The following is a 27,920-nucleotide window of genomic DNA, read 5'->3' as shown; positions in this document are numbered from 1 at the left end:
TCGTTTTAATCATTTTCATCCTTATTTACACTTTCAGTTTCTCACACTAGAGATACTATTCGGTATTTACACATGTGTTCTATTTATTTCACTTAAGAGAATGGCCTCAATATGCATCCATTTAGCTATAAATGACTAGTTCCTCCTTGTTCTTTATGGCTGAGTAGTACTCCATTTTATTTTAAAAACCCACATCTTCTTTATCCAGTTTCCAGTGGATGGGCACTTGGGCTGTTTCCAAACCTTAGCTATTACAAACTGTGCTGCCATAAACATAGGTGCACATGTATCACTGTGGTAGGATTCTTTTAATTCTTTGGGGAAGATACCCAGTAGGGGAGTAGCTGGGTCAAATGGGACTTCTAGTCCTAGTTCTTTGAGGTATCTCCATACGGATTTCCACAGTGGTTGCAACAGTCTGCACTCCCACCAACAACGGAGAAGGGTTCCTTTCTCCCCACACCTCTGCCAGCATTTCTTGATAGCAGCCATTCTTTCTGGGGTGAGGTGGAATCTCAGTGTTGTTTTCATCTGCATCTCTCGACTGACCAGTGATGGTGAACATTTTTTCATATATTTATTTGAGAAATGTCTGTTCATTGCGGATGCCCATTTTTGAATTGGGTCTTTGAATTTGGGGGGTCTGATTTTTTTCAATTCTTTATATATTCTAGATAGCAGACCTTTAAGACAGATTTTTAAAGCGAAAAAAAAATGTAAGTGCCATTAGGAAATGAGTCCTAAGGGCTCACCCTTGTGAGTGGACTTAGTGCCCTTCTACAGGGGCCCGGCCACTCCTTTTCGCCCTTTTGTTCCTTCTACTATTGAGGCAGCAGCAACAGGGCACCATCTCAGCAGAGACGAGGCCCTCAGGCACAGCCTTGATCTTGGACCCTCCAGGTCTGGGAGAAATAAACTCACCGGTCTCAAGTGTTTTGTTACAACTGCACAAATGACCGAGACAATGGGATTCCATCTCCCTTTGTGACCACTCCTTTCCATCTTGTCGGCAGTGTCCCGATTTTTCAACCCTTGCCTCCAACAGTGTTTTGATAATTGCCCTCCTAAACATGTGACATAGTACTTTGATCCACATTTCCCTAATGATAAATCATGGTAACATTTCTCTAGCATTCTTTCTCTATTCTGTTACCCTAAGACCTCCTTGTATCACAGCTAGATTTTTCTATTGAAAATACTAATTAACACCAGAAATTTTAATTCTTTGTCCGGTGCCACAGCGGGCTGTTTCATATCATTGAAAGCTCTAAAAGGTCCACCATCACTGGCCTAGTGTCACACTTGGCAGATGAGGCCATTGCAGAGCACCATGTCCCAAACCTTAAGTTCCAGGAAGTTCAAGTACAGCTACACCACCCTCAGCTCCAGGGAGTCTTCAAGACATCTGCCCTATCTCTGCCCGCAAACTCTTCAAGGCAGTGACTGACTCCTCAGACCAACGCCCAGCAACCACCTCCCTCTTCAAAACCTTTGCTCCCCTCTTGCTCAGGGCTCTTTGCAGGCTCCGCCCACTCTCACCCGGGTGAAATATATAGCCTTGTTGCTCACACAAAGCCTCAGGTGGTCTCTCTCCTCTCTGTACCTTCGATACACCTGGAGGTAAGGTCTTAGGACTTGTGTATTTAACCTGGACTCCACTTGCTTATGCATGGGCTTTAGAACCTCTTCAAGTATTACAATTCCATAAAGTTTGAATTGCTTTCGTTATCGCTTCTGTTTTGTCTAATTGAGGTCTATAGATTTTTTACTTGGCTCTACCCACTTAATGATCACAACAAACCTCTCATCAGAGACAGAAATCCTTAAGGGACTTGATTACCTACATGTAAATTCCGTGACCAACATCACCTGTTGAAGTAATTGTTCCTCAAATGTTTAGTACCAGTTGGAAAAACTGTGACCCTAGGTAATTGTGAATATTAAACATTCCTGAAATGTTCTTTGAACCGAGTGGGAGTGTGATCGTGATTGTGGCAACTTGGGTAAGAAACACCCAACTAAATGGGCTCAGCATAGTTTTGGGTGTGGAAGGCCCACCCTAGAAGGGAATTGAAGGAAGGAAGGATTCCCTCTGTCATTAGGGGTAGCTCTGGTCTTTGCTTTCACCTTCGATGTCTTCTCCTGGCTTCCAGCGAGACCCTTTGGCCTTCTGATACGGACTCACACAGGACACTACACGGAGCTCCAGGACTTTGACTGGAGTCTTTGGATCTCCAGTGTGCAGACCTTTTGCACTCTTCCACGCTCTCTTCCCAACTCTAGGCAGCCATTGTAAGCCAATCTGTAAATTCTTACATACTTGTTTTGGGTTGTTGTTGTTTTTAAATCCAGGAACCAAACTCAGGGCCTCATACTTGCCAAGCAGGCACTGCATCACTGAGCTACATCCCTGGCCCAATTCTTATATATTTGTATATCTTGTATTATATCTGTTTCTCTAGTAAACACCGACCGATACAGAATTTGGTACCAGAAAAATGGGGTCTTAACTGTAACTGTACCTCACCATGTGGTTCAGGAGCCTTTGGGACTGGCTTGTGGCAAGTTTGGAAAGGTTCAGAAATGCTGGCTGAAAAAGCAGCCCTGGAATGGCTGAGGCTGTACTTGATGGGAGATTCTGGTCAGCGCCCAGAATAGCGGAGTGCTGTTACCAGTGCTGCCAGTAAAGACCAGGATTGGGAGATTTCTGCTGGGAAGAAGGACTGCATTGATACTGGACTCCAGAACAGGTGTGTTATCCCGTGGCAGAAAGTTTGTCTGCCTTTTGCTCATGTCCAGAGACTTTGCCTGAGACTGAGATTAATGGTGGCAGACTAATCTTGCAGAAGACATTTCAAGACAGTCTAATGTTGAGGCGATGGCATAGCTACTGTTAGGGCATCCAGCCAGATTTATTTTGAAAATCAAGAGCAAAGAGCACGGCAGAATGATTTAAAACATGAGTTTGGCCAGAAAGGAAGCTCCAGTAAAGCCATGGACTGCAAAGATAAAGCAGAGGAGATCTTGATTACTGAGAAGGAACAGGAGAATGGGAAAGATGGCCTGAGGGCATCATAAGGAGTAGGACTCCAGACTTTGCAGCCTCAAAATCAAAAAAGTGAAAGACTGCTTTCTTTGAGAAGAGTACCCTGGAGCACCGTGTTCCAGAGTTGTGTGGCCTAGGGAATTTGTTCCTCAGAATTAGGTTCAGTGCTCAGCGATCTAGCCACTCGACCTCCCAGCCAATAGAGGGAAGCCTGGCTACTGCTTTAGCTGGTGGCAGACCCTGGCATCATCATCCACATGGTGCTGGTTTTAGGTGCGTGCAGAATGCAAGAGTTGTGGGGTCAGGAAGGCTTCCACCCAGATTTCAGAAGAAGTCCTGGAGGCTGGGCAGTGTGGCCCTGAGAAGGGCAGTGTGTGAAGCTGTGTGAAGCTCAAGGATCGTTGGAGACCCCAGATGCTTGGAGAAGCCAGCAACTTACATTGTCTGAGTAAAACTGCCGGGAGCAGAGCCCACCCCAGAGAAGTCATGGGAGCTACAACCACCCACAGTGTCGTAGGGGTGGAGCCACCCAAGCCCTTTGGAGTTTGCAATTTTGCCAGATTGCCTTGGATGCTGGACATGGAACTATGGGATTGTCTGCCCTGATGGACTTTGGACTTGCTTTGTTCCCATTCCTTCCTATCTTCCTCTTTGTACTTTTTTGAATGGAAATGTCTATCTTGTGCTATTGTATGTTGGAAGTGTTTAATTTTCATTTGTACCAGGGCTCGAGGCTAAGAGTTGTGCATTAAATCTGAGAGAAGACTTGGGACTTGGACTTTTCAGCAATGCTGAAACTGTTAGGACTTTGGCAACTCTTGAAAATGGACGAAATGCATTTTGCATGAAAGAATAGGCATGAGTCTTCGGGGAGGCAGGGGCAGAATGTGATGGCTTGTGTCTAGATGTTCCCCTAAAGCCTCATGCAGTCATAAGTGAGGCTTTTTCAGAGGTGGCTGGATCTGGGGTGAATGCTGCTGGGATTAAGGGTTTGTAATTACTAAATTAGCCCACTGATAGGTTTGGCACCCACCCTAAGCCAGGTAGCTTAGATAGAATATAAAAGGGGCAGGAAGAAGCTGCTCTTGTCCGCTTGATGGTTCTCTATTTTGCTTGCTTGTTTTTGCTGTCTTCTGCCTGTCATGGACTATTTCTCCTCTGCCTTGCCAACCTGCCTTGGAGCCACTGACTGGACTGAAACTTCTACAAATTGTGAGCCAAATAAATCTTTTCTTCTTTAACTTCAGGTGTTGAGTATTTTGTCTCAGCGAGAAAAGTAACTTTAAAAAGGCAGGGAGTTTACAGTGTACATGCTGAAATGTCACATACTATCCTTCCTATTTTCCTGACACTGATCAGGTTTTGGCTTCTGGGCTGGAGATGTAGCTCAGTGGCATCCACCACGTGGTTGATGATGTATGCTTGGCATTCCTGAGGCCCCAGGAACCCCCAGCACCTAAATGTGCATTCTTCCCATTCTTCCTTCCTAGGTGTGGGGACACAACTGAGTTTCCTTTCCAGTGCCATCTCCAAGGACAAGTGATGGCTGCGTGAGAGACAGAGGACTCTGATTCCTACATGGGCAGTGTTCTACGGCCAGTGACCCTTAGCACATAGGCCCTTAGCACAATCAACCCATGTATGAAAGTACAGTATACTAAAGGTCTTGACTCTGAGCCACAAAAAGTGTCAGGCACACACCTGGGAGGCTGGGGCAGGAGTATCACAAAAGCCCAAGAAACTTACCAGCTTAGTAAGACCCTGTCTCAAAGAAAAAAAACAAAACAGGGGCTGAGGATATAGCTCAGTGTAAGGGTCTCTGTTCAATTCCCAGTACTTAGAAACATTCGAGTTGCAAACTTTCACAGGTGTATTGTGTTAAGACTCACTGTCAGCTTACAAATGAATCCAACTTAGCAACAGTTCTGCAACAGAACTCGTTCGTAAGTCGGGGACTTAGAAGAAAACCAGAAAGATAATTTTGCCAATTCCCTTTCCAAATCCAAAGTTTATCTTAACTGTGATTATCAGATGTAAACATAAAGTAGTTCTGTTTCGTTTTAATGAAGTAACATGTTCTAGCTCACATTACTTTGGTCAAAACGATCGGCACCAGAGCTCCTCCACGGAAACTTGAGCAGTTTTAAAGAAACACCAGGAATACAGTCACTATGCCACTTGATGATTCATGGTCCAACACCAGTGCTAGTTTTTCTTTTGTTTTACTAACACTTAATGTATCCTACAATGAAAAGTACTATTTTTAAAAAACTGCAACAAAACAGAAACAAAGTGTTACAAGAATCTGAATAAATGCAACAGCCGAAGGCAGTCAGTGGCTGTTAAAATGTTTAAGGTTTTAATTTTAGAAAAAGCTTTAATAGCAATAAAAATTCACTTATTTGAACATACTATAGTTTATACTTAATGAACTTAAGAGTGACATCCAGTCTTTAATAGTATTAAAATAATTTAAATGATTTTTTTTTGTGGTACCGGGCAGTGAGCCAAATTCTCCACCCTAATTTAAATAATTTAACTCATCATAACACTTCTAGGCAATGGGAAATGAAACCCTTCAGATTAAAACTTTCATCTTTACCTAACAGTCCAAGTCTGTCAAAGTGTGACTTCACAAAGTCAAGGATTCTTTCAACAGCTTGCATTAATATCTAAATTAATATTCAGAATAGCCTAAGGGAAATTACATGTATAATAAAATTTACTTCGTCAAAGCAACTGCTTAAAGCTGCACATGGATAGGAAAAATTGGGTTCAGTGAGCCCAGAGGACACAGTGCCAGGTGTAGTCAAGCCCTTTCTGGCAGTGAGCCCTCTTCAGTCCCTGACACAGTAGATACCCAGACTCTGTGATAGAGGACGGTCAGGCAAAGAGGGAAAGTACACATTAGTAGCTATCCCAGCCACTTACTGTCCAGTCCACAAAGCTTGCCACCAAATCTTAGTAGGTGCTTGTAAGTATGAGATGATTTTTGTTTGGATGTCATATTTGGATAAATGTGTATTTCTTTTGGTAAATAATCCACCTAGCTTTAGATCAGAAGCAGGAAGTCCTCAAGGAAGCCTCTGTGTTTGGAGCAGCCACAGCGGTGTGTCCTCTAACACTCTGCCTGCCCTTTTCTGTAATCTAGACCAGCAGCTCCAGTGCTAGCTGCTGCTAAGTGTACATCCTCTTCTCAGCTGCCTACGTGCCAAGCCCACTTCATCCACTCTCACGCAGCAGCCAGAATGACCCAAGGAGGTTTAGTTTAACCCAGTGTTTTACTTTGGATTACTTAGCAATCTTCAGTCAGAAATCTGAAGTAAAACTCCACCATTAGCATCACTGTAGATAGTCCTGAATGTAAAGCGCTCTTGAGCTTGTAGGGTGGGAGATGTTTGTGTGAGCTAATAATTTATAGTCACTCATGTTACTTTACAGAAATGTGGGGCAAGTATCACCTATGCTTATCCCATAGAACCTCCTGAAAGATACCACCAAAACAAGGAATAGGAGCATTAATAGAAACCATTATAACGGAAGCAATTTAAAAATAAAGGTTAGACCTCATAAATCAAATCTCAAATGAACCAAGAGATGTGGCTATAGATGTCATCCCTGTAGGCCAAGAATATGAAAAAGACTTCAAAGAAAGATAAGCTAATGAATATTGTCAAACATACACAGGATTTACCTTACTTTGTTCAAATTAGCAAAATCTGAGGTTACAATGAAACAAACTCTATTTTCACTCTATGGGTCCACTAAAAAGCAGTAATTCATGACTTTAAAAAATAATCCCACCAGGTGCAGTGGCCCCCACCTGTAATCCCAGCACCTGGGAAGCTGAGGCAAAAGAATTCAAAGTTCAAGCCCAGCCTGGGCAATTTAGTGCCTTAGTGAGTTCCTATGTCAAAATAAAAAGGAAAAAGGATATATAGCTCACTGGAAAGGCCCTGGGTCTAATCCTCAATACCAAAGGGGTAAAAATTGTTACTGAATCCCAAGAATATAATCAGAAAAAATATAGAAATGTTCACAGGTTAAAGAGCTACAAAAAAGAAACTTAATAAGATCAGTATCCAAAAGGTGGAAAATAGGGCCGGAATTTAGCTCAGTGGTTCTGGTGCCTGCCTCGAAAGCGCAAGGTCACGAGTTTGATCCCCCGCACCAAAAAGAAAAAAAAGAAAAAAAGGAAGAAAAGAGCTAAAACTATAGTGAATCCTCACAAGTCAAAAGAAATGGTGGTTTCCCAAGAATATAAAAGAGATGAAATGCTCAGATGATGATGTATGGTGAGAGGGTTACATAATCATGTGACACTAATATTTTGCAAAATGAACATGTACAAGAATATGTACATAAAGGAGAAAAAAATGTTAAGTCATCTGCACAGATGGTAAGGTTACAGGTTTTTGTGTGTGCCATTTTGTGATTTCAAAATCTACACACTGACTTTTGTAAGAAAACTGCCAAACCTGGTGGCACTCACCTGTAACCCTACCACTCTTGAAGGCTGAGGCAGGACTAGAAATCCAAGCGCAGCCTGGGTGACATAGCAAGACTCTGGCTTAAATTTTAAAATAATGTAAGAAGGGCTAGGGATATAGCTCAGCACAAAGGTCCAAGGTTCAATCCTCAGTACTACCAAGTAATATACCTCCTCAAATATACCTATTAGATGATACAAAAACTGTTCTGCTAAACACACATGCTAACAAAACCTGGATATGAATCTGTGGTTGAACTGTATTTATGACTACATAGGCACATGTTATAACCAATTTCAAAATACTTTCTATTAGAGAAGAGATTAAGCAATCTTTCCTGCACCACCTTCTGTGTGGTGGCACACACCTGTAATCCCAGCACTCAGGAGGCTGAGGCAGGAGGATGTCCATGAGTTCAAGGCCAGCCTGGGCTACACAGTGAGACCCTGTCTCAAAAAATAAAAAATAAATACAGAAGTAAACATTGTTATCCAGAGCTGCCCAGAATTTTTCACTGACTTTCTATACCTGCAGCACCAATGAAAGCCACACACAATTATCTTTGGCCATTCAGATGACAATTTAAAATCTTGCCCTGCACCTGAAGGTAATTTACAACAATTAATGGCATGGCACAAGAGGCATAGTAGTATAATAGCATAACATTTTGTGGGGTGCCTATTATGTGAAAAGCATTATTCTGGGTTCATTTACAAGTCATTTAACCCTGAGTAACTATCACAATTTAACCCCATTCCTACACGTTAGGAAACAGGCCCAGGGTCACACACCTGGTAAGGAGTTAAAAGTCAAAATTGGCACCTAGATACCTGGAAGTCTGGCAACAGAACAAGACTCTTCACCACTGGGGCTATGCAATCATAACTCCGTCTTAGCATTTTTAAGCAGGGGAAGTTACCAGCACTCTGTGGGTGTCCTTGTGAGATCAGAGGGAGGGCTGGGGTGGTACAGTTCAGAGGCCACACCCGCCTCTGCAGCGCTTTAGTCACAGCGCAGTGCTCTATGCTGTGAAGGGCTATATTTTATCAAACTCACATATAAAGCCGACACAACTTTTTAATTTGCCAGATAATCTTTTAATGAGAATTATAAAAGACCAAAAACATTTTTTTGCAAACTGTTTTTAAACAAATGATTTTTGTTTTTAATTACAAATACTGTGTATGATGATGCTTTCTTTTGTAAAACCAATAAACACAAGAACAAATTTTAAACATGTGATTTGTCCAAGATATTTGAAAAAGGAAAAATAAAGAGCCTGGTTTTTAAATATTTAAGTAACTCAGAATTTATTCCCTAACCTTTCAAAGAGTAAGCCTGAAGGTATCATGTGAATGGAAGAGCGTGAGAGAGAATGAGAAAGAGACATCGTCAAGCTGTCTTAAGTAGCTTTTGATAGTTTTTCTGAGGTTTCCTTTCAGGGATCCATATCTTCAAAAAACAGCTTAATTTAAAAACTTTCTAATGAACTGATAATAAGAGAAAAGAATGTACTGAACATATAAAGTTTACCATAAACAATTATGCATATCAAAAGACACTAACTTTAAAAGGTACAAAAAAGTGAGGAAAAACCTGAATTACAGAAAAAAAGGTAATTTAATGAAAACCTAGAATTAATAAAAATTAGCAAATACACTCACACACAAGAGGGGAGAAAAAGAGCAGCACTGTGTGTTGACTCATAAAGGGAGAAGCAGTGGCCCAGGACCACCTGATGGCTTGTCAGTTAAAGAAAAAAAAACACGCGCAGAAAACAAAACAAAATAAAACAAAACAAAAATCAATTATTTGTCAACAATACAATCAATCTACAACAAACACAAAATTCAGAATTATTTTACAATGCTTCCTTTAATACAAAAGATGCCCATCCTGGGTGTGTATATATATATACTTTTTCAGTGGTTTACTGTTGACTTATTTTTAAATATATTAGTGTTACTACATGCAACTGTTTCCTGTATTTAAAGCCTTTCTTTTATTTACCTTCATGTGTCTAGCTTCCACCTACCAAGAGTTTCAGATTGGCAGGCAGATGGGTGCCTTGTTCTCTGTGAAATGCAAGTTTTAAACACTGGTCCAAAAATGTTTGACTGCCATTTCAACACATGGAAATAGTTACATTGATGCCTAAATTGCCATTTTCTGCAAAAAGCTGTGCGATGCTGGTGTCAAAGACTAGGCAGTCACTATTCATAATGGCTGTAGCAATTCCCTCGTGAATAGATCGGGGAGTCGCTTCCCAAGTCAATCGCCGCCTATGACCATTTAGCTCTAGTCGGTAAGCAAAATTTTCAGCTTGCTTGCGTGTTCCTATCAGCTGTACAATTGCGAAGAACTGCTGGTGACCATCGTACTTCTCCTGCTTCTCTAAGACCAACATGAAGTGAAAGCCAAAACAGGACTGCATCATCACCCAGTCAACAGCGCCAGGAAGGTTAATGTCTGTCGCGAGGAAAACGATGTCCTCCCCTTGCAGGGTGGTAATGGACTTATGCTGGTGCATCAAGTGAGGCATGACAGCATCCAGAGAGCCTTGCCACTTACAGGAAGCACCAGGGCATGGGCAGGAGTAAGGCCTGAACTCACACAGCTCCTCGTGGTCTGCTTTTTCTGTGTGTGGTAAAGTTATTTCACATCCAGAAGAGGCATATTTACAAGGGAAAAGTACTGAATTGGCCACTTTCTCCATAGCCAAGTTGCGAATGGATCCCAACGGGCCCCGGCAAGTTGGACAACATGTGAGCTTCGGACGACAGTTGCTACAGACAAGATGGCCACTCTGACACTGAAGAATGGGTGGTAACACATAGTCAAAGCAGACGGGACACTCAAAAAGACTCGCCAAGTCATTGTTGGATGCAGTTGTGCCAGTCAGGGCAGGCACCCTCTGGGATGGTGGACACTTGGAGGTACCAGTAGGTAATGCTGTAGCAGTCTGACGGCTCATTTCTGTAATAAAAAATTTTTTAAATTAAAGATGCAGAAGAAATTACAACTGTAAATATCACAGACAAAAATGTAATTTATACTAAAAATGCATTTTGTAATTAGGTGTTATACATTGGATAAAGACTGCTTTTCAAACTGTCCCAGATCATATTTAAAATTTGCCCCCTTAAAAAAAAGTACTATAAAGCATCTCTGGATAAACTACGTACCAATAAATGCTAAAACAGACTGAACCACAAGTTACAAGACACTGTATCATAAATACAATCAGATCTGTTTCAACTGGACACTGTTCTCCCTGAGTCTCTAACTCTATTTCTTTGCAATTCTCAGTCAGCTGCTGACTGCTTCAGGGAGTTATAGGTCCTATGTAGTTCTGCTAGTGAAGAGTATCTTCTCTAGATATATATTTTGGGAATGGGGTATAGGGAGTCATAGGGAAAGGACCTGCTACCACATTCCATTATCCATCTTTAATCTTCCCCCAAAATATTATCAGCAAGGTATTTATTTTGTTCCCTACTGATCAATGCCCATCTCAAAAGTTAGGGAAGACACGGTATAAATAGCCACCCTTAAAGTTGTTAGATTAATCTAGTGTTTAGAGAAACTACCTTACTCTATTCTATTTCCATTCCATTATATAAATCAGATGATACACAAGGAGACAGGAGTCAGAAAGTACAAAAGAGTAAGGATAAAACCACCACAGATGCACATCAATGCACACAGATGCACACAGATGCATACTGGGGATGGCGGAAGAGTCCACAGGTAAAGAATTCCCTGCACCCCTGGGGTTCCTTAGTGCTGCAGAAACAATCATCAACAGGATGAACAGCATCGCTTATCAGATAAATGATTTTTGGAAGAATCAATCTACCAGGTAACTAGTGAGGATGAATCAAATAGAAATAAAACAAGCAACTTTTCCCCAGGAATCTATCTTTGCTGGGCTATGGCAAGTCACAAAGATCAATAAGGCTGCTGATATCCTAAGAGGGCACTTCCAGAAACAACAGTAAGCCCTGTTTTCAAAAATTACAGCCTCAAGCTTAATGTGTCCTCTCTATTAGAATCATTTTTCTGTTGGAAGGAACTTAATGTTTAAGAAACAAAGAGACAAAAGTAAATACAATCTGGGTTCTAGATTACTCAAGTGGTTACCAATAGAAACTGTAAATGGGAGGGGCTGAGGGTGCAAAAAAATTAATTCCTTTATGACTAAAGGAATATTCTAAAGCTCAAAGGGAAAGAGAAATGTTAAGTTATTTAGCATGTGTGAGGCCGTGGGTTTGATCCCCATGGCCACACACACATCCCTAGAAATGTAACTAAATTCCATCACAACACTGCTTAACAACAGCTTAGAAATTCGGCCCTGTGCAACCCAGGGGGTCCTGACAAAAGGACTATGAAGGAGCTCTCCTGTAATCCCGGTTTCCCTCCAAGTAAATTCTTTGGGTATAGGATTATTCATCCATTTTATGTCATCTGTAAAACAATGGGCTTATTCATGTCAACCTGTTTGTAAACTCTGTGCCTATTTTGTGGCCTATCCTATGCTGCTCACTTAAGTGAGCAACACAGTAAATGGAAAATGGTTTTTCTGGGCACAAAACAGTCTAAGTCCCCAATGCCTTTCAAATTATTAAACCAAATTGCATTCATTATCAAAGGGGAGTAAGCTCAGTTCACATTTAACATAAAATAGAGGATAACACTGTGGTCCAATTTCTTGACCTAGCAAAATAGGCCTAACATTTATCAATAGTTCTTGTTTGTATTGTATCTTTATCTTTACTACTTTCATGTAAAGAGCACATTGTAATTTCTACTGGAAGTGTGAACAACAAATGCAGCACCAGGATATCAACTGCTAAAACCTTCTATAGCTCCAAAGGTGGAACCCAGCTCCGTGCTGAACCAGAAAAGGAATCCCAACCTCAGGCGGGCCTGCAGGAAGAACCAAGCACAGCCCTGCGGAAGTCACAACTTACGCTGAAGTCTGATTTACAAAGAAGTACAGCAGCACAAATGAAACCGCACTGTCAGCCTTGGAAAGTGCTCACTCAGGCTGCAGCCATTCCCCACACCAGGCTCTGGGATTTACTGCTTTCAAATCTCAGTTTCCTGAGCCCAATCTTTCCATGTCAGTACCTTTTCTCTTTCTCCTCCTAGTCGTAGGTAAGCACGTGAACAAGACTCCCCTCCAGGAGTACGGAAAGGGCAGGGCAGGCTTCCCAGGCATGTGAAGTCAGGCTGTGCATGGCGTTCCCCGCAGCAAAGACAATCTGCAACACAGGCCCCTCCTGGCCACCTCCTGTGCTTAAGACGTCCAAATCCGTGTCAGTGTCCGAGGTCAGGGTCCTTTCATCCATTCCCTCCTCACTCACCGCAGGGCTACAGATGCTGAGAAAAGGCAGCCTCGGTCCCCTGCCGGTGACCACACCTCCCTGAGCTCAAATTCGCCTGCTTTTCCAAAAATGGGAGGCATAGCTGAGCTAGCCTAAGTCAGCCTAAAAAGTTTGTCTTCCCCAGCTTCACTGGCCAGGTTCCCGCCAAACTGCCAAATGGGGGTGGCTGGGAGCCCTGCGAGATCTCTAGCCCGCGAGAGCCCTAAGGGAGTGGCCACTGCCCGCTGAGACTCGGCCAGCCCGGCTCCCCGCCGCCGCACCCAGGGCGGGGCCCCCAACTGGCAGGGCGGGGCGCAGGGCGGGGCGGAGCCTGAGAGGTGTGGGCCCAAAGCCCCACCCACCCATGGCCGAACGCTGGGCCCTGGCACTTGTGTAAGTTTAGGTGGAACCAAGGCCCTGTAGGTCAGTTTCTTACTTCGATCTAAATGCTACACTGGGTATATGGAAAATGTGTGGGCAGTCAAGCGCTCCTCCCAACATGGATTACACTGTCCAGTTAATGTGTGAATTCCCACGTTTTTGGAGTAAAAGGATTCCGCCTAATTCATCCTACAGCTGCAGTACCTCCTGGGTTCTCACTTCTCCACTTCTTCCCCTATTGGCAGCATATTTTAAACTCTCCTCCCTCTGCGAACAGAACGCAGTGAGAATAGTAAATACACTCAGGGCACAAAAACTCGTATTTCAACCTCCAAACTGGGACTGTATTCTCTTCCCACTCTGGGAAAGCCATCTTAAATGGCCTCCTTTCGGAGCGGCTTGTTTTGTTTTTAAACAAGCATAACCCTTGCCCCATAAAGTCCTATGGGCCTCAGCTCTACGTTGCATCAGTGGGAGCGTTCAGAGGCTAACCTGTCATTACATCATGGTCAAGGCAGCTTCAAACACAGCAAGGAGTGGCCGTGAGGGAAGGGAAGCCGGCAGGTGCAGATTAATCACTTTCGTGACCAAATTGCACCATCACTTTCCCACCTAATAATGTGCTCGGTCACCTCAACTTCATTTTAATATTAGTCTACACAAAATATCTGTGGAAACAGAAATACAACTAAAAATAGTCTGCCACACAAATGTAACATTATCATCACTTGTATTTTTAAATTCTAGATAGGTCTTGGGTACACAGAGCAGGAGGCTTCAAATACTTCAGGCAGAGAAACTCTTGCAAATGTAACCAAGAACCCAAATGCATAAAACAAGTACAGGAAATGGCTGATTATCCACAAGCCACAGAGAGTTCACTGTCAACGCCCCCAAGAGTATATAAAGTCTTACAGCACAGTCTGAAAACCACAAATCCATGCACTAATCCTTCAACAAATCAAAACAGTAAAAATGGAAGAGTTCTGGAAAAAGAGCCCGGCTCCATCACCTGGTCAGCTGGCTTGTCTGGATTGAGATTAATGATTTAATTCATGTATGTCACAGGTGGTATATATTCCAAGATAATTTAAGTATTTACCTAAATCCTGAGTTTATTGCCCCATATCATCGACTAGAGACCTAGAACTTCTGGGCTCTGAATACACACTCTCAAAGATGCTTTAAGCTTATAAAGGTGACCCAACATGTCTGCCAGGGATCAACCACCATTTAACTTTAGCACAATAAATCTAAACTCCTAAACTGGGCAAAATATTTATTTACATTGGCTTTACAAAGAGCTGAAAATTTCACAAAAACCGTATTTCACTAAAACAAATCTACAAAATTCAGAATTAGTAAAAACTCAAAATTGAGCAAGAATACTCTATTACCTACCCTATACCTCAAGCCTAGTTTGGTATAAAGTTTAAATAGTTGTTACCTAAATCAACATTTCAGAATCAGCCTTTAATGTTGTCTTAGTCATTTCAGAGCATCCAACTATTGCTTTGTGACATTAACATCTTTACAGTGGAGACAGATAGAAATTAACTTTTATTCTCAATTCTGTGTGGCAACATTTGTTTCCCCTTATAAATACTTACAAAATAAAAGTTTTAAATGGGAAATGTAGTCAGGCATGGAAAAAGAATCACCATTTATTGCAAAGCAAGTTTCAAAAAGGACCTGGGGGAGGGCAAATCAGGAAGACTATACACAGGGCAGGACAGGAAAGGGAAAAGGGAAAAAGGAAAAAGACCAATGAATTAGTTACCTGTGAAAGGATACTGATGATTTTTTAGCTATACTTCCCTTTAAAAGAGACAACTGAAAAATCACTTTATAACCTTGGGGCTGGGGCTTATGGCATGTGCAAGGCCCTGGGTTCAATCTCCAAAAAGAAAAAACTCATCAGCATGATGTGTGAAAACAGTCAAACTTAGAAAAAGATAAAAGTTGCATTCTTCATTTACTAAAAAAGGAAGTAAATATTGCTACCCCTCCTTTATTTCCCCCCAAATAACTTTAGAAATAACGTAACATATCAAAATTAAAGTTATAGGGCTGGTGGTATGCTCAGTAGCAGAACATGTGCCTAACATGTGCAAAGCCCTGAATTTGACTGGGGGAGGGTGTCAATAAAATTGCAAGTATAAGATTACAAATTTGCACTTTGCATTAGTAATCTGAGTTAAATAAAGCTCCATTCAAAACATTTAGGTCCTTCTTCCTCCCTAGAATGCCTTTTGCTGAAAAAAGAGCTTTCTACATTTATTTGACATTGTGGTGGGTACTATGTAGATAGTATTTAGGTTATAATGTTAAACACTGCTTCTACATTAAGATTTACTAGCTTCTCTCACACTGACAAAATTAAAGCAAGTCTCCTCAAAAATTCAACAGCTTGTTGATGGGAGGCAGCAGGAGGGGAGAAGAAGTCAAAAAGGATTAAGATGTGTTAGTATGTTGGGCCATTTCCCCAAAATATATGTAATCATTATGTACAGTAAACAGGTACTAATAAAAAACTATAAAATTTCAATAGCTTACATGCAAAAGTTAAAAACCAAACACTGTCCGCATCATGCGAAGCACGGTGCGAAGGCAGGCAGCTAGCTATCTGCAAGCCAGAAAGAGACCTCACAGGAACTCAGTGGGCTAGCAGTCGGACAGTGGGACTGCAGCCTCCGAAACAGAAACAGAAATAAACCAATGTTGCTTAAGCCAAAAAAACCACAAAACACTGCTATAAAACGTGTTTTCAGTTTCCCAAAACACAGTAAAGTCATAGTAATAAGAATTTTTGAAAACTGTGTATTTTCCCTAAAATCATTTTTCCTGAAGATAAACTAAAAACTTTGTAGCTATGGACAATGGGTCTAGTAAGACTGATGACCTGATGGGGGAAACCTGGGCAAAGGGCTGGATAGAAAACTGTCAAAATCTGAACAAAGGGGTGACACAGTAGAGGGAGGGAAAATGCAAACCCTTACTCAAATGTCCAAAAGCAAACACACTTTTGCTTTCAAAAATCATTACATGTGAAGCTTCCACTCCTACGAAAAAATAGGACATACTGAATCAAAACTTATTAGGCACTATGCTAGATAATAAGTCATGATTAATAAATAAAATACAAAATAGGAATGAAATATCTGTGAGAAGTCCAAGGAGCCATAAAAAATGCAGATGATATCCAAGAGTCAGGACTGGAGATCTGGGTAGTATTTGGAGTCACACAGAAAAGGAGCCTTCCTAAAATAAAAGCCAAGTCCTGACCTTTAGAGATTCTTCATTAAAGGAAGTGTTTGAAACCCCTGAACAGCAAGAGTTCTCAAACATCATTGTGCTTTCTATCTTCCAGTGAAGTCTTATCGCTTCAAGTCTGAAGCTGCATGGTATCTGCCTGCATCTTTACCGAGCCCAGGGAAGGCTGAGGCTGCTGGTCACAGGGAGGCTCACACTGAGCAACAAGGCTTAAGTAAGAAGAACCAAGGGGGGCAGAGAAAACCAAGCAGGCAAGGAGGACCTCAGAAGGCAAGGGGTTCATGAGCGCGCGTGTGCACGCGCACACACACACACACACACACACAACAGGCGGAATTACACTTAATATATGCTTCAGGAAACTTTGATTGTTCCTGTAATTACAGAAAAGACACGAGACCTACCTACACATCAAGGGCTCAACCACAGAGTACCCAGGAACTCTCAAGAAAACTGCCTGATGAAGTCAAACCATTCAAATGATTAATCAAAGTCAAGTATTGGGGTAAAAGGATTAAAGCTGGAGATGCCATTTTAATACAGAACTAATACTGAACTGTGGAGATTATAATTACAAATTAGAACGTAAATATGCTAAGCCTTGGCAAGTGTGCTATTGTGATTTATAATAAACACTATTTTTTTGGTCTTCACCCCTTTTCTGGCATACAGCCCTTGAAGTCCTGCAATCTCTGAAGTGCTAAGTCTTTTGTATTCTAATGAGATGACTGCTGGTAGGGAGCTCACTGCCTGGGGACCCACTCAAAAGTTCGAACTTTTAGCCTACTCCCTCATCCTGACTTCCAGAAAGGGGAAAGTGGCTGAAAGTAAGGCTAGTCACCAAAGGCCAATGATTTAATCAATCGTACTTACGTAATGAAGCCTCCATAAAACCCAGGACAGGGTTCAGAGCTTCAGGTTTCTGGCTATGTACAAGTGTCTGGAAGGTGCTGTACCTGGGGAGGGCAGCAATGCTTCACACCCTTCCACATATCTTGCCTCTTCACCTGTACCCTTTGTAATATAATTTTATATAACTTAATAGATATTTTATATAATTTAATATAGTTTTAAATGAGTGGGTAAAGTATATCCCTGAATTCTGTGAGCCATCCTAGCAAATTAACAAACTGGAGGGAGTCCTGTGAACCTCAATTTATGGTTGGTCAAAAGTGCAGTAACCTGAAAGACAAAGACAGAACTGACTACCCATCTGGTGTTCGCTAGAGAGGGGCTAGTGTGGGAAAGCCTCCACACAGCTGAGTCTAAGTGCTCCGAAGAAGAACTGGAGAAAACAGTTTTTCTGTACCATACACAGCTAGGTACAAATAACTACATAAATAACAACAACAACAAAATATGAAACAGGGAAGTAGTAAAAGTACTGTCATGGTCCCAATCTAGGCAATATGGGGTGACAGATGACACCACAAAAGCAACCTTTAAGATTCAACTGAGTCAGAAGTCAAGCTGAAGAAGGCCGAAGCAGTGGAGAAGCGACTAGGTGATAACTGGAAAGCTCAGAGATTGCTTTTTGCTTGCTCTATTTCTTCAAACAAGAGACTACAACACAGTGAATGTTAATAGACTCCTATAAACAAGGAAGACCAAAATTACCCAAGAAACAGAGCAATGTGATAGAATTCTTGGTAGGGTGAGGGAGGATTTTCAAAGCTCAGGACTGGACTGTGTTAGAAGAGTAACTTCCCCATAGTGAGAACAGAGAAGTCAGAATCAAATGTAAAATCATCTTAGATCCCCAAAGTCACCTACTACTGCCTTTCTTAAGTCAAAAGAGAACCCCATCAATCTAATATGTTCTTCAAACCTTAGTATGTACTAGAATTCTAAAACCTCGAAATGGCTGAATTTAACAGGCAGTATCCAGTGCTGGTGAGCATGTGGAACCCTCAAACTCTCATACCAGGCTGGCACAAATGCAAAGTGGCACAACTACATTGCCATGGCAGCAGTGAGTTCCACCAGTTAGCACTGTTTCTGGATTCTACTTCTAATTTACTAGTTACTCTCCTTATTTTTAGTACATATTGAATCTATAATAACATCAAGAATGAAAGCACTGGGCCAGGAATTTAGCTCAGTGGTTCTGCCGCCTGCCTCAAAAGCACAAGGTCCAGGGTTCAATCTCCAGTACCCCCAAAAAAGTACTAACATTCCCCCAAAACAATTAAAGCCCTTTTACATGCCAATAGTCCCCCCTTACCCATAGGTGATACATTCTTACATTCCACAAACCAGTGAATCCCTGCAACAACAGATACTACACAATCCTACACATAACTCTGCTTTCTATACATAAATATAAGTTAGGCATTGTACCATATCTTAACTATCTCAGCATACAACTTTTTTCTTTCCTTATTAAGAACTTTCACCAGGCATGGCTGTACACACCTATAATCCCAGCCTCTGGCAGGAGCAGGAAAATCTCAAATTCAAACCCAGCCTGGGCAACTTTGCAAGACCTTCTCTCAAAAAGTGCCAGGGATGTAGTTCAGTGTAAAGAGTCTGGGTTCGTTCAATCCCCAGTACTACCAAAACAAGTTTCCCTTTATGGCCTTTCTTAGATATGTGAACTGCTATCAGTTATATTCTTGTACTTTGGAGCCATTGTTAAGTTACACAAAGAGTACTGGAATACAAGCACTGTAATACCAGGACAATCTATCTGGTCACATTCACCTGATAACTGAAATGGCTACTAATGGGCAGGTAGCACATGTACAAGATGGACATGTGAGACAAGGATGATTCCGGACCCAAGCTGTATGGCAAGAAATTTTTCATCATGTACAATTTAAAATATATGATTTCTAGAATTTTCCATTTAATATTTTCAGACCACAGCTGACTGACGACAGGTAACTGAAACTTCAGAAATTAAAACCACAGATAAGGCAAAACCACTACAATAAAATTTTCCCTTTCCCACCTGCCAGGATAAAGATTGTGTCATTTTTGGTACTACCATAGTACCTTCAGCAAACTTTCACAGAGTCTCTAAATTCTTGAATAATCTGCTCAAAGTTAGTGTTCTAGTCACAACCTTTTCCCTTAGAACTATGTAAACTGAATATAAGGATTCTGCCATTTAGTGATACAGCTGACAAGCCTACTGCCATTTTCATTCTGCTTTTTAGGTAATCTTTTCCCCCCCAGCTGGCAGACTGCTTGTAAAACTCTTTTCTTTATCTCTGGAAGAATTTTTCAATAGATCATCCAGGTACATGTTAAGCACCCCTCAATCTGAAATGCTTCGAAATCTAAAAACTTAAGTACTGACATGATGTTCAAATTTTCAGATTTCGGAGCCAGGCATGGTGACACATGCCTATGATCCCAGTACTCAAAAAGCTGAGGTAGGAGGACTGGCATGAATTCAAGGCCAGCCTGGGCTACATAGTAAGACCCTGTTCTCAAAAACACAAAATAAAACAAAAAAAATTTAGATTTTGGAACATTTCTGATTTCTAGATTAAGAATGTTTAACCTCGGGCCAGGGATTTAGCTCAGTGGTTCCACAGCCTGCCTTGCAGGCCAAGAGTCACGAGTTCGATCCCCAGTAGCAAAAAAAAAAAAAAAAGAAGAAGAAGAAGAATGTTTAACCAGTAAAGTCTATACAAATATCCCAAAATCCAGGAAAACTCCAAAATCAGAAAAACTACTGGACTCAGGCATTTTGGAGCAGGAAGAATTAACCTGTATATGTCTTCTTTAAAGACTTGCCAAACACTAGATGAGTCTCCTCAACCTAAAGGATCAAGCATTTCACCTCAGATTTTTCTTTGAATTGTTCTTCCTTTTTCATCTATAATGCTAAATATGACTGTCCTTGTTCCAGTCTCTTATACTTTTGTTCTCATAATTTAATCTATGTTTTGCATTACATTCTAAGGGAAATTCACTAACTTCTAAATTCATGAATCTATATTACTAAAACTATCTTGATTTTCCTTTGTTAATTAACTTTTAAAAAGTACTGAAGGCCCCACAGATCTTTTGCTTATGTAATTCAGATGTACTGATATTAGAAATTTAAGCCAATAAACAAAATTTTTTAGTACCATGACATTTTATATAACACAGAAGTGTTTATGAGAAATAACTGCTTCCTATAATAGCAAGTGTTGATGTCTGACATTTTTGCAAATCTCTTTAATGTATGACTTAAGTAAAATACAGTTAAGATTCTCATTAACTGCTTCTGTATCTGATCTGTATTCCAACATGTATCCTTGAGAAAAAGCACTGTACTCACTGCCCCCAGTGAAAAGTTTGCACCCTCAAATGGGTCTTGAGAACTCCCAGAATCCCTCAACCACTCTTAGAGAACTGCTGCACTAGAATGAACATAAGCTTCACAAGTCTAAACTTTGTTTCACTCACACTACCATCTCCTGCACCTAGGACAATACCTAACCCAGACCAGGCACAAAAACATTTTAGGAAAGAATGCATAAATGAAGTACAACAGCATGAAGGATTCGAAGTAGAAGGAACTAGAACTCACTCAGCGCTGGTAACCCTCTATAAGTAGGATACATTGCTAGATAGAACCTTAAAAAGAATTCACAACTAATTTAAAATTTACTTTAAAAATGACATTTTAAACCAGGCATGGTGGCGCACACCTGTAATCCCAATACTTGGGAGGCTGAGGCAGGTCCCAGGAGGGCTGCCTGGAGTTTGAGGGCAGCCTGGGCTACATAGTGAGTTCAAGGCCAGCTTGAACTCCATAGTGAGATCTTATCCCAAAAAAACCAAAAACTAAAACAAACAAAACATTTTAGGGCTAAGGATGTAGCTCAGAGGAAGTACTTAACTAGTATGTGCAGGACCCTGAGTTTAATCCTAAGTACTGCAAAAAATAAATTTAAAAAAATAACACTTTAACAACAAATACTAAACAATACTTTAAAAGTGCACAAGGACCTGAGTTCGATGCCTGGTACCAAAAACAAAGTAAATCATTTTGGGCTGGGGATTTAGCTGAGTGGCACCGCACCTGCCTCCTAAGCACAAGGTCCTGAATTCAATCCCCGGTACCAAAGAAAAAAAAAGAATCAAAGTAAATCATTTTGTCACCATAAAAATAATTTTAAAAACTTGATATATTTACGTATCAATTAAGTTTCCAAGCCAGGCAAGGTGGCACACATTTGTAATCCCACCACAAGGATTACAGGCTGAGGCAGGAGGACTGCTGCAAATTCGAAGCCAGCATGAACTACGTAGTAATTCAAGGCCAGCCTGAACTATATAGCAAGATTCTGTCTCAAAAAAAAATTAAGTTTTCAAAGTATCTTTTATGTTTGTGAAGACCCAACCAACTCCTAGGGTAGTAATTTCATTTTTAGGAACATACTTCAAGAATGCAGCTGCATATATTGATTTGATTAGAATGAGAAACTCAAACCTGCCAGGGATTTAGCTCAGTGGCACAGTGCCTGCCTGGCAAGCATGAGGTCCTGAGCTCGATCCCCAGTACAGTAAAAAAATAACAGAAACCAAAAAACAGAAACTCAAATCTGAATTCAACTTTAGCTCTTCTTAATTCTCTTTATATTAGGCAAAATTATAATCTTGGATCTCAAGTTTCTCAGTTGTGAAATAATAAAACTACCACCAATAGATTTTTTGGACATTAAATGAAATCAAGTACATGGAAACATTCAATACAACTAACAAGCAATGCCATACAGCCGCAATCAACACACCACAGTCAATCACTGAGCAAGAACACGTGGGCTGTATATGGCAGGCTTTTACAGAAAACTGGGTTTGTGTGTGTTTGTAGTACTAGGGATTGAATTCAAGGCCTCTGCACTGAACTACATCCCCACTTCCTTTTTATTTTTTCTTTTGACACAGTGTCTATGTCACTAAGATCCCAGGGTAGGCTTAAACTTGTGATCAACCTGCCTCAGTATCTCAAAGTCCTGGGATTAGAGGGTTGCACTTAGAACTGTTATTTCAGTCTACTAACAAAACAGTTCCTACACTTTAAGATGATCTCAATCTGGGACTGGCTCTGAAAACTGTTAAAAGCTCAGAGGGTAATGACTGTGAACCTTTTAGAGCGTTCAATGATAACAGAGAACTTCGGAACTCATGCCATAGGTTCGCCACCACTGTCATATTTAATCCTCAAATAGTGGGCAGGTGTAGTGGTGCATGCCTGTAATCTCAGCACTCAGAAGGCTGAGGCAGGAGGATCACTGTGGGTTTGAGGCCAGCCAGGGCTACATAGTGAGTTCAAGGCCAGCCTGAACCACATAACAGGACCCTGTCTCACAAAACAAAAACAAACAAATAAAATCCTCATAAGATAAATTTTATCCTCACTTTACAAATAAAAGTAACTGAAGACCAGGAAAAATTTAAAACAGAGCCAAGTTGTCTGCTTTGTCTCTAAATCTCATCTTTTTAAAAATAACACTAAAATCAGAATGCATTTTCTTTATTATCTTGGTATACAATATTTAACTTAGCATCGCACACATCTTTTCAACATCTACAAAAATTTGCCCCAATAAAACTCTAAATTCAAATTAAACCTTTTTTTTTTTTTTTGGTACCAGGGATCGAACTTGGCAAATTAAACCTTTTTTAATCAAAGTGGTAGAATCTGACACCAATTTCAGGTTATTGTTAAACCATTAGACATTAAATCAAAGTATCAAAAAGGTAAGAGCAGAGGAATAAGAGTACAGAAGCAGGTGGATGACCAGACAGGCTTTTTGACCTTTTCATTTCATACTACACATTAGTAAAATTTTTAAAGTAATTTTAAAATTTGGGGGCAACACTTGAAATTAAATTATTGAAACTACTGTACATCAGTCATGATTACAACACAATACAACTGGACTGCAATATAAACAGAACCCAAATACTAACTATAAAATTTGTATCCAAGCTTGGATACAAATGTTTACTGCTCTGATTATGTTTCAGTCTCTCAAAACGCAAAATTATCAAACATCCCACTATATGATTATTCTTCTTCTCCATCCTGGCATAAGGCTATCCTTGGTAAATCTTACTTATAAAGTACACTCACTGCACCTAGTACTATATATAATAGAGGACTCACACAACTCTGCATTCCATCTGACAGGTCTGATAGATACACACAAGCATACACAAAATACAGCCATACAGTTGGTACAAAAACTCTCCAGCACATCAAAATCAGCACTAACCTGTACATTAGTGACACAAACTTAAGCACTGAACAGCATGACGCTTCAGAGACAGAAGAAACTAAAGAAACAGAGTAAAAGGTACATATACACATACATTAGAGAAGTTAATACATTTTATGAATGACAGTTCTTTGCTAGTAAAATGGAAGAAAAGCAATGGAATTTATGGGAAAGAAAAGACATTTAAAGTTCACTGGCCTTAATGGGAAGAAAATGTTCAAATGAGAAGGAAGGGGGGGGGAGTAACAAGAAGAGAGAAATCAAAGGAAAAAAACGGAAACAAAGTTTCTGTGAAGAGAAGTCGAAGGGGGAAGAGTGGGGAAAAAAAGAAGCAAGATCTATCATGTACTGGTACAAATTCCCCATGATGAATGTTATCATTATGTCTGTCTAAAATGTACCAATAAATGTTTTGATAAAAAAAAAAGTTGGGCTTTATTAAAATTAAATTATATTCAGCTGAAAGCGAGAAACTCTCTCTACAAAAGTATTACATCTGAAACTCTAACCAAACCATTTTAGTTATTTCAACTAAGGATTAACAACTTAATGTTAAATTAGTATGTAACTAGCCAGGCATGGTGGCACACGCCTGTAATTCAAACTCTCAGGAGGCTGAGGCAGGAGGATCACTGCAAGTCCAACGCCAGCCTAAGCTACATAGCAAATTCAAGGTCAGCCTGGACTACACAGCAAAACCCTTTCTCAAAAATAAATAATTATGTATATAACTTAACTTAGTGTATCATTTCATAACAGTATAAACATATAATTTTCCTCAAACTTAAGATTCTATTCAAGGAGTTCACATTCCTATATAATAATTTAATGTTTAAAATAAATTTTTTTAAAATGCAAAGTTTTATCTGTTTTAATCTTTAAAACAATATTAGCACATTTTGAATCATCTAAAGCTACCTGTTAGTACACTAAACACACTTATTCACAATTTATGGTCACACTGGTTCCAGGCTGGTACTTAAGTACTCTAATTATGTTTTGGGGGGCTTTTTCTGGTAGTAGGGATCAAACTCAGGACCTTAGGCCTATGAGGCGCCCTCACAGGCCTTTTAAATACTCTAATTATGGCAGACTAAAAAGAAGAGCTAAGATGGACCAAATATGTAAATGTGTGTGAAGCAAAGCCAAGTGACCTGTTTTCACTGAAGCACTTACACTATGTCAGTGAAGGGTCGTCTACACAAAACAGGGCAATCTAGGTGTGCTTAACTCCAAAAGAACCTTCATGCTAACAGCTGATTCCACAACCTCCCGCCGACAAACTGCAAGTTTCTGACTATATGACAGCATCTCACAAAGGTAATGACTCAGCCTGATAAACTTTGTTCACTAACTTTGCATACTGCTGGTTTCCTATCTCATCAGTGCTCCTCAGCTTCCTCCTTCCTGCTTTTGTAGCCAAACTCTTGAAACTGGGAGTTGCCCATGGTCCTCTTTTCTTACCTACACTGGTGATACTAATGATGCCACAGAAGTCTTACAGTTTTAAATTCTCCCAATATACCAAGAACTTAAAATGTGTATCTCCAGCTCAGATTAAAACATACTCTGTCCCTGTCTGTCTCACACACACACACACACACACACACACTGCTGCAGTTCTGTCCTCAACCTCAGACTTGTACATTCAATTGTTTCCTGGATATCCCTAATGGGTTTGGCCAAGGCGAATTCTTTATCACCTACCAAGAACTCTGTCCTAGCCATCCCCTTTTCAATAGACAGCAACTCCATCCTTCCCTTATTCAGGTCAAAGATCCCAACTCATCCTAGACCCTTCTCTTTCCTATCGCATATGTAAAACACCAGGACTGGGCCAGGGATTTATTCAGTGGTTCCCTGCCTGCCTTGCAAGCTTAATGTCCCGAGTTCAATCCCTGGTACCACAAAAAAAAAACCCCACCAGGACATCTTATGACATGTCCTCCTAACCAAGCTCCATTTCCCTTTTGTCTCCTGCCCACACTCCCTAATATGCTCTGAGTGCAGCAATTAGATTAAATTCCAATTTATCAGATTATGTCACTCTTTTGCTCTATATCCTCCACTGGCTACACAGTAGCAGAGCAAAACTCAAATTCTACAAACTGCCTCTAAGGGCCTACACAATATGGCCATGTGTTCCCAATGCTCTGACTTCCTCTCCCACTTCATTCCTCACCCAACACTATTGTCCTTCTTGTTCCAGGACAATGCTAGGTTGCACTGTGGGCCTTAAGGTACTTTTCTCCTGGATATCAACAGGCCTAATTCCCTCTCTTCCTTCAAATATGTGCACGTTACCTTGTTCCTGTATTTAAAATACAATCTGTGCCCTGCCTTGTGACCCCTTCAGTATGCACTCCTAAATTTCTGCACATCCTACCCTCCTCTTCTTCCCTTCCCTCTCCCCTACTGCACAGCCATCGCTACTGTTTCCCTTTTATTACCTGCTCACAGGTTATAATTTACTTACTATTATTTATGTTTCTTGTTGTAGATTTCCCCTACATGTTATTTAGAGGCAAAGAATGGGTTTTTGTCTGGTTCAGTGATGTATTCCAAACACTTCATGCCTGGTACAAGCTCAATAAATATTTGTTGGATAAGTAAATAGAAAGCAAAAAGCTTTGAACTTCTGAACATCAATATTCAAACTTATAAAACAATATAGCAATACTTTTTAAAATTCTCAAAGGGCCAAGAATTTAGCTCAGTGGTTCTGCCAGCTGCCTCGCAAGCGCCAAGGTCCCGAGTTCGATTCCCGGAACCAAAAAAAAAAAAATCTCAAAGAAAATGATTGTCATTCTAAAATTCTAACCCCCGCCCCCAAAATGTGTGTGTGTGTATAGCACAAAAATAGGAAAAAATAAAAGCCTACACCCAATCAAAGTAACCTAAAAGGACAGAGAATAATGATGCACAGTTTCAAAACATTACCCCCTGTAGAAATGGTCTTATGAAGCTCCTAGTGAACTGGCTCTTCAAATACAAGAGAATGGACCAAGAAAGAGAATAGAGGTTGCAAGAAACAGAAGACTAATAAACTCAAGAGAAAGGTAAAGAAAATACTGAGGATAAATGATAACTTCATGCTAGAAAACAGCCTATGACCTACAAGCAACTTCACTTAACATTTAGATGGTGGCAAAGAATACAGGATAGCATTAACAGCAAGCACATAGAAAAGGAAGGAAGAGAAAGCGGGAAAGGGAAATGGAGGGGATGGAGGGAAGGGAGAGAAAGGAAATGGAAATGAAGGGAGGGAAAGGAGGGGAGGATAAGGAATAAGGGGACAGGAAGAGAATGAGGGAGGAAGGAAGAAGATAAAAAAAGCAAGCTGTTAGCTATAAGAAACATATTAAGTAGTTTGGATAAAAGGGTACTGCTTTTACTACATGGCTCGAATTATTAATAACTTTTACTCATAAAAATGCAAACAAAATTGTGATGTTACTAAATTAAGAGACTACAGGAATGGGGACAAGCATACTGAAGTGCAGAAAGTTAAATCCACAACAGGAAATCAACAGAGAAAACCTAGAACTGAAATCTAGATTTATTAACAGTAGCACGTTATTTAGAGGCAAAGAAGGTAAATGCAAAAATAATCAACGAAAGAGGTAAAAGTAGTTGTCTCTGAAAAAGACTTCTGGAAAGAAACAGGAGAGGGGAGATTCTCTTTTGAAAAATTTTGTAGAGGGCCAGGGATTTAGCTCAGTGGTTCCACCGCCTGCCTCAAAAGCCCAAGGTCGGGAGTTCGATCCCCAGTACCAAAAAAAAAAAAAAAAAAAAAAAAAAATTTATAGAACTATCCAAATTCTAAACGATATATAAAACTCTTCAGAAAAAGTTCATAATCTTCATATGAGAAATATCACAGATTGCATGCCTTGGTAAAGAAATGACATACATAAATTTGTTTTCAGAGATGTGTGGAAAGAGATTCTCCTATACCTGTGGGGGTGTCCATGGTGAACGCCTGGTCACAGGATTTGGCAGTGCGCATCAAAAGAGTATACCCATCCTTTGACCCAGCAGTATTTCTTCCAAGTATCTTTCTTCTAATTCACATATGTTGGCAAAGACATACACATGAATAAGTGCCTTACAGCAACTCTGCATAAAA

The 27,920-nt window shown here is 40.5% G+C and overlaps 1 protein-coding gene across 5 annotated transcripts in view; it reads right to left on the bottom strand.

Moving 5' to 3' along the window:
* Positions 1–37: 37 nt before the first annotated feature.
* Positions 38–27,920, bottom strand: part of Siah1 (siah E3 ubiquitin protein ligase 1) — a 38,150-nt gene continuing 10,267 nt past the window's right edge. For 4 of the 5 annotated variants that reach the window (XM_087199360.1, XM_004873900.3, XM_021251465.2 and 1 more), the window contains exon 2: positions 38–10,512. In XM_087199360.1, the coding sequence (XP_087055486.1) occupies positions 9,662–10,510 (849 nt within the window). In that variant the 5' untranslated portion in view covers positions 10,511–10,512 and the 3' untranslated portion in view covers positions 38–9,661. Of the gene's footprint in view, positions 10,513–12,672; positions 27,563–27,920 lie in introns of those variants that run through there. The other variant, XM_087199359.1, reaches the window with a different exon arrangement.

This window comes from Heterocephalus glaber, unplaced genomic scaffold (genome assembly GCF_053883595.1).
Source record: "Heterocephalus glaber isolate CG9 unplaced genomic scaffold, H.glaber_assembly_v1.0 deba00001707, whole genome shotgun sequence".
Lineage (NCBI taxonomy): Eukaryota > Metazoa > Chordata > Mammalia > Rodentia > Bathyergidae > Heterocephalus > Heterocephalus glaber.
Note: the sequence above shows the minus strand (reverse complement) of the source record. Positions and strands in the feature narration are given on the sequence as shown.